Source organism: Phodopus roborovskii, unplaced genomic scaffold (assembly GCF_943737965.1).
Source record: "Phodopus roborovskii unplaced genomic scaffold, PHOROB, whole genome shotgun sequence".
NCBI lineage: Eukaryota > Metazoa > Chordata > Mammalia > Rodentia > Cricetidae > Phodopus > Phodopus roborovskii.
The window spans coordinates 309,885-324,713 of NW_026126646.1; the positions used below are offsets into that span (position 1 = coordinate 309,885).

Genomic DNA, 14,829 nt, shown 5'->3' on the forward strand with positions numbered 1-14,829 from the left:
TCAGAGGTAAAGCCATTAATGTCACCCCAGGGGGCATAAAGCAGTTGGGAGGTGTTGACACCAATCTGTGCATTCTGGCACCTGGCTGGTACCTGAGTGACTCTTGGCAACCATGGGAAGGGGACAGGCTGGCCTTTTACTTCTGAGCTGGCAGTGTCACTAGATAAACTCCTTCAGGGGAGGAGAGAGACACCAGGCTGAGGATGTGGGCATCATCTGAGGCAGTTGTCTGGTAAGTGGCCTTACCCAGGCCTCCCAAGAGGGTCTTTAGTCCTTATGGGAACTGAGGCACCAGGGGAACCCTGAGCTTCCTTTATGCCCTTTGGAGCAGAAACCAAATATTTTCTTTCAGCATCCAGAAGCTTCATGTGCAGAGAGGAAGAGGTGGGTGGGTGAGGCTTGGTCAGCTCCGTGGCTGCCTGAGGACGGGGATGAAAGGGAGACATCACAGAAGCCAGTCTTCTCAAGGGAGGCTTGACCAGAGTCACTGCCCCTTCCCCAGGCTCCACATCACCCCCTGTCCTGGGGAGCACTTGGGTGGCATGTGCAAGCCCAGGGCTCAGTCTCCAGTACCTCTGAAGAACAGAACAAACCCACTCAGCAAGAGCAGGCCTCCGCTGCCAGCTTGAAGGTCAACAGTAGCTGGCAGTAGGCCCTGGGCTCCTTACCACAGGGCTTTTGTGTGCTTTGTGACTCGTGTGGGTCTTCGGACAATAAGGGCGATGGGGAAGCTGGGTGGGGTGGGCACGCTGGGGGAGGCCTGGGCCCTGTGCCAGGAACCACCCACCTCTCACAGCTGCTCAGGGTGGGGCTCGGCTTTGGGACATGAAGGGTCATGTCTATCCTTAGGCTGGGAAGGGAAAGTTCAGCTGTAAAAGCCAAGCTGGAATCTGCCGTCTAGTGGCAGCTGCGGATGAAGGCTGCCCGGCTCTAGCAAGGCTGATGTAAGGCAACGGTGAGGAGAGGATGGGACACCACACATCAGCCACAGGCTTGCTTCTCCTTTCCCGGGTGGCCTGGCCTCTAGCAGCAGATTCACCTACCTTTGGGGGAATCTTACTTTGGCTACAAGGCAGCATTGGAGGCTGCTTTACAAACTAATCAACTGACCATAGTGCTGCCCCCTGCTGGGAGCCAGGGGGAGACTCCTGCAGAGGCAGTGGAACCTGGGCCAGGGATGATGGCACCAGGTTGTCTCTAGAGATAGGGTCTTAGGGTGTAGTTTGGGCTTGGCCTCAAGCTCCAGATGTTCTGGCCTGTTTCCAGAGTGCTGGGATTGCAGGATTTTCCTGCCCACCCTGGCTTTACTCTGGATGTTGTACACAGAGGTTAAGGGAAGAGTAGGCAGTTGGATCTGGCAGGCTGCAGGCCTGGCTAAGATTACAGCCTAGGGGAATGGTCTCAACCTGTGGGTAGTGATCTTCAGAAAACACAGGTGTTTATACTTATAATTCATAATAGTTATGGAATGGCATCGGAAATGATTTTATGATTGGGGTTACCACTGTATGAGGAACTGTGTTATACGGTCACAGCATCAGGAAGGTTGAGAACCACTAGTCTAGACATTCTTTGCCAACCCATGCTAGAAGACTGAGGGCCTTGGCAATTGATGTGATGGGTACGATACCTTGGCTCCCAACTCCTTTGACATTCCAGAACTTGAGGACTTAGTGAGACCTAGTGCCCTTTCTTATCTTGTTTTGTCTTAAATACTTTGCTGATTTTCACACGTATGAGTGCTTTGCCTGTGTATCTGTAAGGGTGCCATGCACACACAGCGCTCACAGGCCAATGGACTTCCTGGAAGTATCACCATGTGGATGCTGGGAACTGAATCCTGGTCTTCTGCAAGAGCAGCAAGTGTTCTTAACCACTGAGGCACCTCTCCAGTCCCTTGAATTTCTCCATGTAGCCCTGACTGGTCTAAAGCTCAGATTCTCCCTGCCGTAGTCTATGAAGTGCTGGGATTAGAGGTCTATGCAGGCACACTTGGATCAATGACTTAAAATATAACTCTAAGCATTTGCATATTCATACACATATATGTACATATCCACAATATACAAATAGGAATTCACATACATTCTCTGCTGGGGATCAGCTACCATGTAGCCATACACCACACCAACAAGTTATACCTAAAGTCCTCTACTTGAAAAATAGTTGAGTCTCTGGCTGGGTACGTAAGGTAGTAGTGTGCTGGTCTCACATGTGCAAGGTCCTATCATCTATTACCCAGCACTGAAAAACAAAATTGAAATATAAGCACATTTCAGAGATGTTTTATTAAATGTTGACTTTAGTTCAAAAGAGAGGTCCCCAGAGCAGATGTGTCCAGAACGCTGCAATGAATTCCCCCAGCGGATGCAAAACTACACAGCTACCAATCAGCAGCCTGGGTATCTTTACTTTTTTTTTTTTAAAGACATTTTCTCATGTAGCCCAGGCTGGCCTTAAACTTGTCATGTGGAGGAGAAGATTAACTTCTGGTCTTCCTGCCTCCACCTCCCAAGGGCAGGGATTACAGGCATTCATAATCAAGCCTGGTGTCCTTGAGTGCTGGGGATTGATTCCAGGGCTCCATGCACGATGGATGAGAACTCTGCTTACCGAAGTATAGCCTCAAACCCTGCTTCACATTTTTTTTCTGGATAAAAACAATTTTCACAGAGCTCAGAATTCCACAGCGTCCAGTGATAGCCCACAGATAACGGGGACATTCTAGAGAGCATCTAGTTTTTTTTTTTTTTCTGGAAAAAATTAGTAACTTGGTTGTAAATGAAGTTCTTAATTGGTCTAGATAATAAAATCCCGGAGTCAGCTATAGAGGGAAACGCTGAGAGATCAGAGAGAAGGGGCAGACTACAGAACACCTCACCTCCTCAGCATCTCAGCAGAGAAGAGAGCAATTTCCTGTTTCTCCCTGCTTATATCCCGTTTCTTCCCAGCCACCTCACTTCCTGTCTGTCTGTACAGGCCTCCAGACCTCTATGGCTAGCTGGTGGCAAGCTCCATATTCTGACCCCCAGACACGCTTTATTTTTTATTTGTGTAAGAAAGATATCACCACACTTGGTGGGTCCATTCAGTAACTTTTTAGTTTTGTCATTACACTCAAGATTCTAGCACCCATATGACTAGTCACCTGTCCCCCAGCCCCAGTGACGTCCCAGTCCCCCCGAGGAGCCACTATCTGCACCTCTGAATGCAATGACTATGTCGATTTGTGACCTTCCTATAAATGCAATCACAGGATACATGCGTGTTCATGTCTGACTTCTTTCACTTAGCAGGGCGTTTATCTCACTGGGTTTTGCCTTTTCTTATGCCCTAGCGTCCCGTAGGGTGAACAGATCCCAGTGCGCCCACTCCAGTACTGATGGGCATTTGGGTGGGTTCCAGTCTGAGGGAATAGCCTTGCTCTATGGACAGCCTCGTGCATGCCTTTTTGGGCACTGTGCCTGAGATGCTGTTGGAATGAGATTGCTGGGTCACAGGTTGCAGTGGGATCAGCCTTAGATGGTGTTGGCTTCTGAAAGTGGTAGGTTGAACCCATCTTCTAGTTTCTGGGAGCCCGAGCTTTCTCAGTGGCCTGATTCCTGCCAGCTCTTCCAGGTGCTGTCATTCTCCCCAGGGCTATTTCCCAAATGCCACTTAAGGAGTTGCCTTTTAGGAGCATTTAGGCTCTTGATGTAGTCCTTCAAAACAGGACCTTTTTTTTTTTTTTTTTTTTTTTTTTTTTAAGATTTAATAATTTATGGGCTCAGAGGTTAAGAGCACTGGCTGCTCTTCTAGAAGTCCTGAGTTCAATTCTCAGCAATCACATGGTGGCTCACAAGATTCAATGCCCTCTTCTGGTATGCAGGCATGCAGGCAGAACACTGTACACATAAATAAATAAATAAGAATATTTATTTCTTTATTTATTTAGAGACAGGTCTCACTATGTAGCCCTGGCTGGCCTGAAACTAGCTCTGGAGATCAGGCCTGTAGCTTTGATTGGTACAGGGCTTATCTAGAATGTACAGGGTCCTGAGGGCTAACCCTAGCACTTCAGGACTCACAGAGATCTGCCAGCCTCTGCCTCCCAAGGGATAAAGGCGTGTGCCGCCACCATGCCCACCTTTTTCTTTGTTTTGTTTTTGTTTTTGTTTTTGTTTTTTTTTTTTTGAGACAGGGCTTTGGAGGCTGTACTGGAACTAGCTCTGTAGACCAGGCTGGCCTTGAACTCACAGAGATCCACCTGCCTCTGCCTCCTGAGTGCTGGGATTAAAGGTGTGCGCCACCAATGCCAGTCTCGTGCCCACCTATTTTATCTTGAAAACATTTTGCATATGTGTGTGTGTCTGTGTAGTGACATGTGCATGCCAGTATGAGGTCTCACAGAGGCCAAAAGAAGGCCTCTGAGTCTCCGCGGAGCTGGAGTTGCAAACAGCTGTGAGGTGCACCCAGTGTGGGTGTGTGCTAGGACCTAAAGTCCTCCGCAAGAGTAGTACACACTCCTAACCGCTGAAACCCGGGACCTTTGAATGCTAAGCAAGCATGCTACCCCTAAGCACACCCCTGACCTTGCAGGTCATTTTGCTGTTTATTTTTTTTGTGAGGTGGAGTTGTGCTATTAACCCTACTGGTACTTGTTCTGATACTTGCTGTATGAGACAGGGCCTGACTTGCCATTGTGTGCATGTTATGTATGTAGGTATGCGTGCGTGCATGCACACATGCATTTGTTTTGCACTTAATCTTTGTCTAAAGGCTCAGAATTGATTTTGTTTTTGAGACAAGGTCTTAGATTGTAGCCCAGTCTGGTCTGGAACTCAGCCTCTTGAGTGCTTGGATTATAGGTATAAATAACCACACTTGGATTGTAGCTACTTATTCATTTTTTTAAAAAAAGATTTTATTTATTTATTAGGTATACAGTGTTCTGCCTGCATGTATGCCTGGATGCCAGAAGAGGGCACCAGATCTCATTACGGATGGTTGTGAGCCACCATGTGGTTGCTGGGAATTGAACTCAGGACCTCTGGAAGAGCAGCCAGTGTTCTTAACGGCTGAGTCATCTCTCCAGCCCTGCTTAGTGATATTTTATCTGTTCCAGAAACTCTGAAACAAGCAGAAAGAGCTATTTATTTGTTTATAACATTGATGCGCATGCTCACACAGCCATGTGCTCCAGCACTCATGTGGAGTCAGGATGGTTTTGTGGAGTTGGTTCTGTCCTTCCACCATGTGGATTCCAGGGATCCAACTCTGCTCATCAGGCTTGGTGGCGAGTGCCTTTCCCCGATGAGCCACCTCATAGACCCTAAGATCTTTTTTAAAACAGTTATTGGCTATGCCCATAGGAAATGGCTTGCTTAGTGCTCACATTTTCTCTCTCTGACTCCAACCTTCCTTGCCTTAGTTTGTGATGTTTTATTATTTTTATTACTTACTATTCATATGTTACATGTGTGTGTAACTGTGTGGGTATAGGCCTTGTCAAGGGAGGCACCCATGTACAGGGGTGTGCATAGGGGTGCATGTGTGCACTTGTGTGTGTAGAAGCTAGAGCTAGACACCAGGTTCCTCTTTATTGCTCTCCACCTTATTCTTAGTTATTTGTTTATTGAGAGAAGGTCTCTCTGCATGGTCATGGAAGTCCTGGAAGTCGTTTTGTAGACTCAGCTGGCCTTGAACTCACAGAGATCCACCTGCCTCTGCCTCTGAGTGCTGGGATTAAAGGTGCGTGCCATCACAGCCCAGCCATGGTTGGCTTTTTACATGGACACTAGGAACCCAAACTCAAGTTCTCATGCTTGCTTGGCAGGTACATCTGCCTGCCCCTTGTAGAGCTTTAAACTGTGGACAACCCTGGGACGTGTGAGGGATTCTTGTCGAGGGACTGGTGCATGTGACAAGGACTTTTCATTCAAAAATTCTGCCTCGCCCTGTGGACTAAACTTCTTCCAGTCTGTTTGCAAATTCCTTCCAACATCCTGGATCTAGAAAAACATGTCCGTTCTTATTTTTCTTTTTCCTTTCCTTTTTCTCTCTCCTTTGAACTGGCTGTAAATCTGCAGGGTTTCCTCATTAATAATAAGATTTAATAAAATCCTTAACACAGATTCATTTTTAAAAAATCTGTGTGAGAATCACAGTTGCCGTTTTGGAAATTGTCTTTTTACATCGACCTTCCAGGAAACACCTTCTGGTTCTGTGTGTCTCGTCCCTGTTTCTTCTTCAGTGTCTGATTGCTATGGGAGATCCCTCTATTCATTTCTTTCTTTGTCATGGCTGCTTGGTCTGTCTTGGCTGCTGCCCATGGTAGACATGCAAACAATATATCTCTGGGGCCAGGGTGTAATTCACTAGTACAATGCTTGCTTGGCTTTTCCGATGTCCTGGACTTGACCCCTAGCAGAGCAAAAATAAAAAATAATAAAATCCATATATACATAAATATAATTGACTGAATGAACTGTAGTTGAGCTATTGCACACCTGTAATCTGGGCATTCGGTAGGCAAAGGCAGGAGGATTACAAGTTAGAGGCCACCCTGGGCTATAAGATGAGGTGAAGGCAGCAGCTTAGGCTACACGGTAAAAGCTTGTCCTAAAACACAGCACAACAAAACAATAACAAAAATGAAAAGCAAAACAAAACAAAACAAAAAGGAGATATAATTGCTCGGTTGAATGAAGTCAGACTAGGCAGGCCTGCTGAGCTGGGCACCCACTCCACACCCTTCTCTCTCTCTCCAAGGGCCATCTGTCTGGCTTGTATTCAGCCTGCTGTGTTCCCATGGATCCTCCCCTTCGGGTCAAACAAGGACAGGCCTCGCCTGGCACATGGAGCTCTGACAGGTAAATCAACCATGCCTTTTCTGGTTCACACCAGGCTTTGGGAGAGAGACTGATACTCTGCCTGCTGTGGTTTTGTGGAAGCCAGAAAGCATTCCCAAGCAGCACACTGGCCTGGAAGGCAGACCCCTCTCAACCAGCATTAACCCAGTGCTTGGCTTCCCAGGGATGGCTGGAGCCGGGGCCAGGGCTTTCTCTTACTGAGGAGGCACTGGTAGTATTTGTTTTGAAATAGCTGGCACAGGCTCATATACCAGGCCTGGCTTATTTGTTTGTTTTGTTTTGATTTTTGATTTTTTTTATATATAGGGTCTCAATCTATAGCCTTGGCTGGCCTGGGACTCATTATATATAGACTAAGCCAGCTTTGCACGCACAGAGATGTGCCATCCCAAGTGTTGGGATTAAAGACATGCCGCCACACTAATTCAGTTTTACATTAGAGTCCGGAAGGGTGAGGGACTTGTCTTCACTCTCTCCGCGCGACTTCAGCCTGGCAGCAGAATCCTGGGCTCTCCACCGCCAGCCACGCTTACTACACAGGAGACACCACAAGAGGAACACACAGTTGCTGAGCATTTGTTCTGGACCAAGCCCAGTGTAGATTATTGTGGCCCTCGCCACACTCCCTGCTGAGTTTTAAACAATACCTTCTAATTTTATTCATTATTGTTAGAGTATGAATGGTGGGGGCGTGTGTGCCGTGGCATGGGGCACTTAGGGGCTTTGTGGGGCTGGTTCTTTCTTTCCATAGTTATATGGTATCTGTGTGCGTGTGTGCGTGTGTGCGTGTGTGTGAACCTGACACATGCCTCCATCAAATCTTTCTCTCTAGTCTGTGAGGTGTTCCCTCTCTCCCTCTCTCTCCTTCCCTCCTTCCGTTCCTTTCAGATTTGTTTTATTTATCATGCACTTTATGTATGAGTGTTTTGCCTGCACCTTTTATCCGCACACCAGAAGAGGGCGTTGTATCCCATGTGACTACAGTTAGAGATGGTAGTGAGCCAACATGGTTGCTGGGAATTGAACTCAGGGCCTCTGAGAAACAGCCAGTGCTCTTCCGCTGAGCAGTCTCTCTAGCTGCAAAGTGGTGTAGGTTGTTTTGTTTGTTTGTTTTGTTTTGTTTGTTTTTGAGATAGGGTCTCATTATGTAGTGTAGTCCTGGCTGGCCTGGAACTCACAGAGATCCGCCTGCCTCTGCCTCCTGAGTGCTGGGATTAAAGGCATGCGCATCTCCATACCTGGCCCTGCAATTCCTTGATTAATGACTGATGCAGGAGGAGAAATGCTGCCTGTGGGCTGGTGGTCCTGAGTCGTATAAGAAAGCAGGTTGAGCAAGCCCAGGGGAGCAAGCCAGTTAGCAGCATCCCTCCAAGGCCCTCTTTGGTTCCTGCCTCTAGGCTCCTGTCCTGAGTTTAATAAACCCTTTCCTTCCCAAATTGCTTTTGACCACGCCCTTTATCACAGCAATAGGAACCTAAGGTGTATGGATTCTGAGGATCTAAATGAGGTCTGCGGATTAACATGTTTGGGTGGCAACCTCTATTCCTTGCTGAGCCATCTCACTGGCCCCCACCTTTTACAAATTAATTTATTTTGTATGTATGTGTATGATGGATGCATTTGTCTGGGTCTGTGTGCCCCTTCACATACATGGAGGCCAGAGGAGGGTGACAGTCATCCTGCCCTTTTACCATCCACCCTATTCCTCTGAGACAGGCTCTTTCACTGAACCTGGAGCTAAGTCAGTGGCCAGCAAACTTTGGGGATCCTGCTGTCTCTACACCCATCAGCACTGGGGTGGGAGGTGCATGTATGGCCACTCATGGCTATTTACATGGGTACTGGGGACTTGAACTCAGGTCCTTATGCTTGCTCAACAGGAGTTCTTGCCCACCAAACCGTATCCTCAGCCTCCAGTTTTTCCATTACTCAGCTCACCTTTGAGAGAGGGGATGTGACTGACAGGAGAGCAGGGTGAGACCCTCCAGGTTTGCCTGATGGACTCTGAGGCCTCAGAAAAGGTTTTACCAGTAGTTACAGCCCATCCTGGTGAAAGAACAAAGACGAAAATCAGGCTGTGGGAGAGAATATCGGCGGGAGTCCCCATCAGCATCACCAGCCGTCACTGTCCTTCCATCGCCAGTGTCTATATCCTTATCATCACCATCATACAGTCAAATCTAGGGCTAAGCAACGGGCACACGTACAGACAGACAGGCAGGCAGGCAGGCAGACAGACACGGTAGGGATTTAGACCCAGATGTTCTGACGTAAGTGCCTACCATCACCAGTAAATCATCTTGTTCCCTGTCTCCCCATAAGACACTGGCTAGATGCAAAGGTGACCCCTCTCCTACCTGGTCACCGAAGCAGGGTTTGGAGGAAGCCTGTCCATCCCTCCTCCTTCCCTTCCTCTCTCCCTTGTGTCCTCCGAAGTAATGTCTTATCCCACAGGGAAGGTGGAGTGCTTCTCAGACTATATGACCCTGCAGATCCCGAGGAGCCATGTGCAAGGTTTGAGGCAGTGGCTGGCCAGAGTCCTGCACCTGCCAGGTAAGCTGTCTCCTCAGCCCCCAGGTTCTCTGATTCTCAGCTGTTGACTGCCTGGAGCCTTTGCTGAGGGTCCCCGATGCATTCTTCACACCAGGTACAGATACTGCAGGTCCCTGGAAGGCTTTCTCTCTGGGCTTCATGCTCCTCCCTTCCCAGGGCTGCCCCGACCTCCCCCAAGGCAACCCCCGCCTGCTTACACTCTTATCCCATTTCCTGTCAGTTCCCATTCATACTTAAAATGACCTTCTACCCCGTTCACACGCTTGTCATTAGTGCCACCAGCAGGTCGCTGGGAGCAGGCACAACCCATATGCTTCATGTTGATAGCTGCAGCGCCTCCAGGATTAAGGACTGTCTCGTGCTTAGGAGACTCCTAATAGATATTTGCCCAGTGAGACAAATGGTCCCAAACCTGGATAGAAGTGCCCACCAGATGCTAGGATGCTGTGAAGCCAATGGGGCAATTAAAAAAATGTATTCTTTAAAAATTCTGTTTATTTTATTAAGTGTGTGTCTGTGAGTATGTGTGTGTGTGTGTGCTCACTCACATGCACACTAAAATGCAGTGTTTACAAAAATGTGTCACAGGGCTAGAGAGATGGCTCAGCAGTTAAAGGCTAGGCTCACAACAAAAAATGTGCCACACACAGTGCACACATGGAGGTCAGAGGATGGCTTGAAGGACTCGGTTCTCTCCTTCAACCACGTGGATCCCAGACACTAAACTCAGGTCATCAGGCCTGATGTTAAGTGCCTTTACCCACTGAGCATCTTGCTGGTTCACAATTCTTTTCTTTTTAAAACTTTATTGCACGTGTATGGATGTTTTGTGTGCATGTAAGTCTGTGTACCACGTACATGCATTGCTAGTGGGGGCCGGAAGAGACTGTGTGTCTTCTGGAACTGGGACTAAATGGTTGTGAACTACCATGTTGAGTGCTGGGAGCCAACCCAGGTTCTCTGAAGAATAGCAGCCAGTGCTCTTAGCCACTGAGTCATCTCTCCAGTCCCTGGGCCATGAGTCTTATCCACTGGAACCACCATCTCAAGCATGGTAGGGGAATTTCATGCCTAGAACAGCCAAGTGAAGGGCAAATTATCACTTTCAGAAAACTTTGAGCTATGAGCTTACCCATTGCAAAGCAGGAAGCCTGGAACCTTCTAGAAAGAACTAGAATAGAGAGAATGTGCCTGTGGCTCAACTCCTGTTGTACCTTTGGTCACAGAGGCTGCAAGAAAGATATGCAGTTTTCCCCTCTCTTTTGTACAAAAAGGAAATCGAGGAGGGGAGCCTTCCCATCTCAGAATGTTTTTTCCTTTCCCTTCATTTATTTTTAAGATAGGGCCATACGCTGTGGCCCAGGCTGCCCTAGAACTCCCTATACAGTCCAGGCTAGCCTCAGACTCACGGCAGTTCTCCTGCCTCAGTCTTCTTAGTGACAGATGTGACCACGCCTGGTCTGGGACTGGTGTGTCCTGAATCCGGAAATGGCCCTGGGATGGTCAGTCAGCCAGCAGCGCCTCTGGAACCAGAGCGACATTTGTGTATTAAAAGGGCCACTTTTCCAGGAGAAAACGCGGAGGATACATTAAGCTGTCGCCTGTTCTTTGGAAAGCCATTATTAATGGAAAACAATAGATTAATAGTTTTAAAACGCTTGTTCAATAAGTAATTTTTATGGCTCTGGATAGAGCCCATTAAACATTTCTGTGTGTTATTATAAAGAAGTTTTAAGTGTAAAATCATAAAGTCAATAATCAGGGAATTAGTCACAGCAGCCAGCCACAGGCCATTAGTTTTCGACGCTGCCAGAGACACCTGTGGCTTTGGAGGAAGAGTTCCTTTTACTCAGCAGCACCAGGTGGGGGATGCTGCCTGCTGCCTTCCATAAAGTTGAAGGGACAGCAAGCAGGTGTGAGCAGCAGGGTGCAGGCAAATATTTACCAAGTGCAGACGTGAATGGGAAACTAAAGCGATCCGGGTCAATTTACACATCCAGGCTTAGACACTTTATTTCCCCAGTGAACTGCCTTTCAGAGCCATGGGCTTGGCCCTGATCTCCTGCTAAAGATAGTTGTGAAGGCTGCACATTCTTAAAAGGAAGGCATGTCACCAGAGAGTCCCCCACACCCAGGCTGCCGGAGCTGTCGTCTCCTGCAAGGGTGTGTTCGTCTCCCATCAACTATCTGAGAATGAAAGTGTGGGCTTTGGAGCAGGAGGGTGGGGGACTTAAAAAAAATCACCTCAAAAGCAACACAAGATAATTATGGAAACAGAGGCAATCTAAAGACGATAATGAAAACTGCCTGTAATCCCTCCGCTCAGTGATATTCCTTTTTGAGTTTTACTCATCCAATAAATGTTTACTGAGAGCCCTCTATGCGCCAGATGCAGCTTAAGGCGATAGGGATATAGCAAAGAACAAAACAGATAAATACTCTTGGCGCCACGGGGCTGACATTTGAGTGGAGGGCAACAAGACCATTGCTGTAGTCGTTGACATTTTTCAGCAGGCGAGGTGCTAGGGGGTGACGCAGTAAGGGGGCCCGAGAGTGGGGTGAGGTTAAGAGGGGCCGATGGAGGCTCCTCTGCTAGAGGCCTCATTGACAAGGGGGACCTACTTCAAGAGCGATGGACCGAGCCACACAGGTGTCTAGAAGAGCGGTCCAGGCAGAAGACGCAGGCAGTAGAAAGTGCCCATCATGCGTTGGAAATAACAGTGAGGCCTGTGTGGTGAAGGGAATGGAGAACAGTGAAAGACTAGGTGTGCCTCCCATGGGTCTCTGAATGCAGAGCTGAAGGACCTCCTGCAGGCTTGAGTGGGACTCTGTGGGTTGCTGAGGGAAGTAGCCTACAGTGGAGGGCCCAGAGCGGGGAGGTGGGTGGGAGGGGAGAATACACATGTATGTCTGGCAGGACCAACAGGCTTCCTGTTGGCATCTGCCTGCAGAGTAGAGCAGCCATGGGCTCAGGTCTGGGTGTCTGACATTCCTGACCTCTCCTCTGCCGTTCTCCCAATGACTCTGTCTGTTTCTGTCACAGGCACCAAGAGGGCACCCGGTCACCTGGACCCTCTTCTCACCAAATGTGGCTTCCTCTTGCAACCTGCTCATGAGGGCGGCTTCATCTTCCGAGCTCTGTACTCTGGCTGCCTAGTGCACAAAGAGGTGGGCTTGAGAAACGATTGGTGTGCAATGCTGGGGACAGAGCTCAGGGCCTCATGTACGGTCGGATGCCTGGAAAGTGCATATCTATTGAGTTGCGTATCCAGCTCCTTTTGTTTGCTTTGAGACAGGGTATCACTATAAACCCTAGCCTGGAACATATTAGCTATGTAGACCAGACTGGCCTTGTACTCATAGAGAGCTGCCTGCCTCTGCCTCCGGAGGGCTGGGACTAAAGGTGTGCACCACCACCTGCAGGTCCCCCTTTAAAAAGCCCAACCTTTTCTTTGGAGGCAAGGTCTCTCTGAATAGGCTGCATTGAACTCACCCTCTAGCCTAAGCAGCCCTTGGAGCCTCTTGCCTCAGCCTCCTGAATGCTGGGATTATAGGTGTGCATCCCCATGCCTGGCTTATCACCCCCACATACCTTGTTTCACCCCCCACGCCAGAGCTCAGGCTTGGGCTTCTTGTAGGAAGACGCCCTAGGTGCCCGTGGGACCCCTTGTTGAAGTCTGTTGCTGAAATGGCCATGTGCTGTTTGCTTAGTTGCTGACGACATCTGCAGAGCCCCAAGGGCCTCAGCTGTAGAATAGGACCAAGGGATTTCTTACTGGGGTTGAAGAAAACAGGCAAATACTTGTCTGTTGTCAGGAATGAACGGATACAAACTGCCACGCCGTCCCTTTAGTCCCTTTAAGGGTGACCGTCTGAAGGATACAGCAGTTCCCTGGCCCTGGGACTTCCCTAGGGGCTTCCCCTCTGGGGGGGTTGAACTGCCACAGGCCAGAATCTGCCAAGGTCCCCGGCTCCAGACCCTTCCACTTGCTTCTTAGCTCTTTCATGAGACAGGCTTTCTGGAGGCTGGAGTTAATCATGCCTGCAGTGAACAGAGGCTGACCCATAATTGTGGCCTATTAACTGCATTTCCTTCTTTCGTTTGCCGGTGTGACTTTTGCCCGACTTCCAGGAAGCAAATTACAGGTTGGAAATCAAAATGTTTCAAAAGGGGGCAAAAAGGTTGAAGCAGAGTGATCGCTACATAATGAAGTGTCCTGTGGCCACGTGGAGGCTGGGTGAGCAGAGAGTCCGTTGCCATCCCTCTTTCATTCAGGTAACAGTTTGGGAGAGCCGGGGAGGGCCAGGGAGGGCCGGGGAGGGCCGAGGAGTGGTGATGGGCATCTGGGGTGCCTGCTCTTCAAAGGCCCAGACAGATGACTGTGCTTCCTTGTGTGCAGCCCAGCAGAGTTGACAGCTAGAGACACAGGCTAGGACCATTCTCTGTGGACATTTAGAGTTGGCTGGATCTCACCTTCCACTTGGGCTTTTGGGCATTGAGGACTGTGTCGTGATAAGGCATGGGTGAGGGATGAAACAGTCTCTGCATCTGTGTCCTTTATGTCACCCAGTCAAAGTCAGAACAGCAGGGTGTGGTTTTTGTGTTTCTTCTCGCTGGATTAAGGAAAGTCGCTGGCTTGACATCAGCACCCATGCTCTCCTCCTCCCCTTCCGTATTCTCTCTCTCTTTCTGTTCATGCACACCCTCTCTCTCTCTCTCTGTGTGTGTGTGTCTCTGTCTCTCATGCACATGGGATGAGTTTCTTGTGTGTCCCAAGGACAGTGGAGGTCAGAGGACACCCTCAGGAGTCAGTTCTCACCTTTCTTTCTTTGAGACGCGGCCTCTCATTTGCAGTTCAGGGTGCCAGGCTATCCGCCTTCGTACTTCTGGGGAGTCGTCAGACTCTGCCTCCCATCTTGCTATCGGGATGCTAAGATGACAGACTCTGGCTACTGCATCTGGTTGTGAGTGAATCCTGATTTAACCTAGGTGGTGTCAAAGAATTATAGACATCAGGTTTGGGGGGTTGATGCAAGGTCCCAGGTTCCATGCACAGCACTGAGGAGCAATGGATTCCAGATGTAATGTCTCTGTTGGAAAGGTCACAGGCCGAGAGCCTATTCCAGTCATGTCATTGCCTGGTGGCATCCTTGAACTCATGTTTCTGTAGCCCTGGAACAGAGAGAGGGTTGGCTAGGAGCAGGGGAGGGTTGCAAACACACACCAGAAAGAGTGTGCCAGACAGAGAAAGGAGTAAGGACTTGAACTCAAACCTTCATTTCTTCCACTCACCCTGATGCACTGGGAATGGCTATGGCTGCTGCTTTGTGGTTTGTTTATTTTAGTGCCAAGGGTGGAACTCAGGCAGGTGCTCTGTGAGTGGGCCATGCCCCTGGCCCCTCACTGATGGATTCCAGGCCAGTT

The 14,829-nt window shown here is 48.9% G+C and overlaps 1 protein-coding gene across 1 annotated transcript in view; it reads left to right on the top strand.

The window, feature by feature from the left end:
* The first annotated feature begins 203 nt into the window (after nucleotides 1-203).
* Nucleotides 204-14,829, top strand: part of CUNH1orf127 (chromosome unknown C1orf127 homolog) — a 28,502-nt gene continuing 13,876 nt past the window's right edge. The window contains exons 1-5 of the mRNA XM_051173879.1: nucleotides 204-232; nucleotides 6,751-6,851; nucleotides 9,306-9,404; nucleotides 12,448-12,572; nucleotides 13,537-13,680. Coding sequence (XP_051029836.1) covers nucleotides 204-232; nucleotides 6,751-6,851; nucleotides 9,306-9,404; nucleotides 12,448-12,572; nucleotides 13,537-13,680 — 498 coding nt within the window. The remainder of the gene's footprint in view (nucleotides 233-6,750; nucleotides 6,852-9,305; nucleotides 9,405-12,447; nucleotides 12,573-13,536; nucleotides 13,681-14,829) is intronic.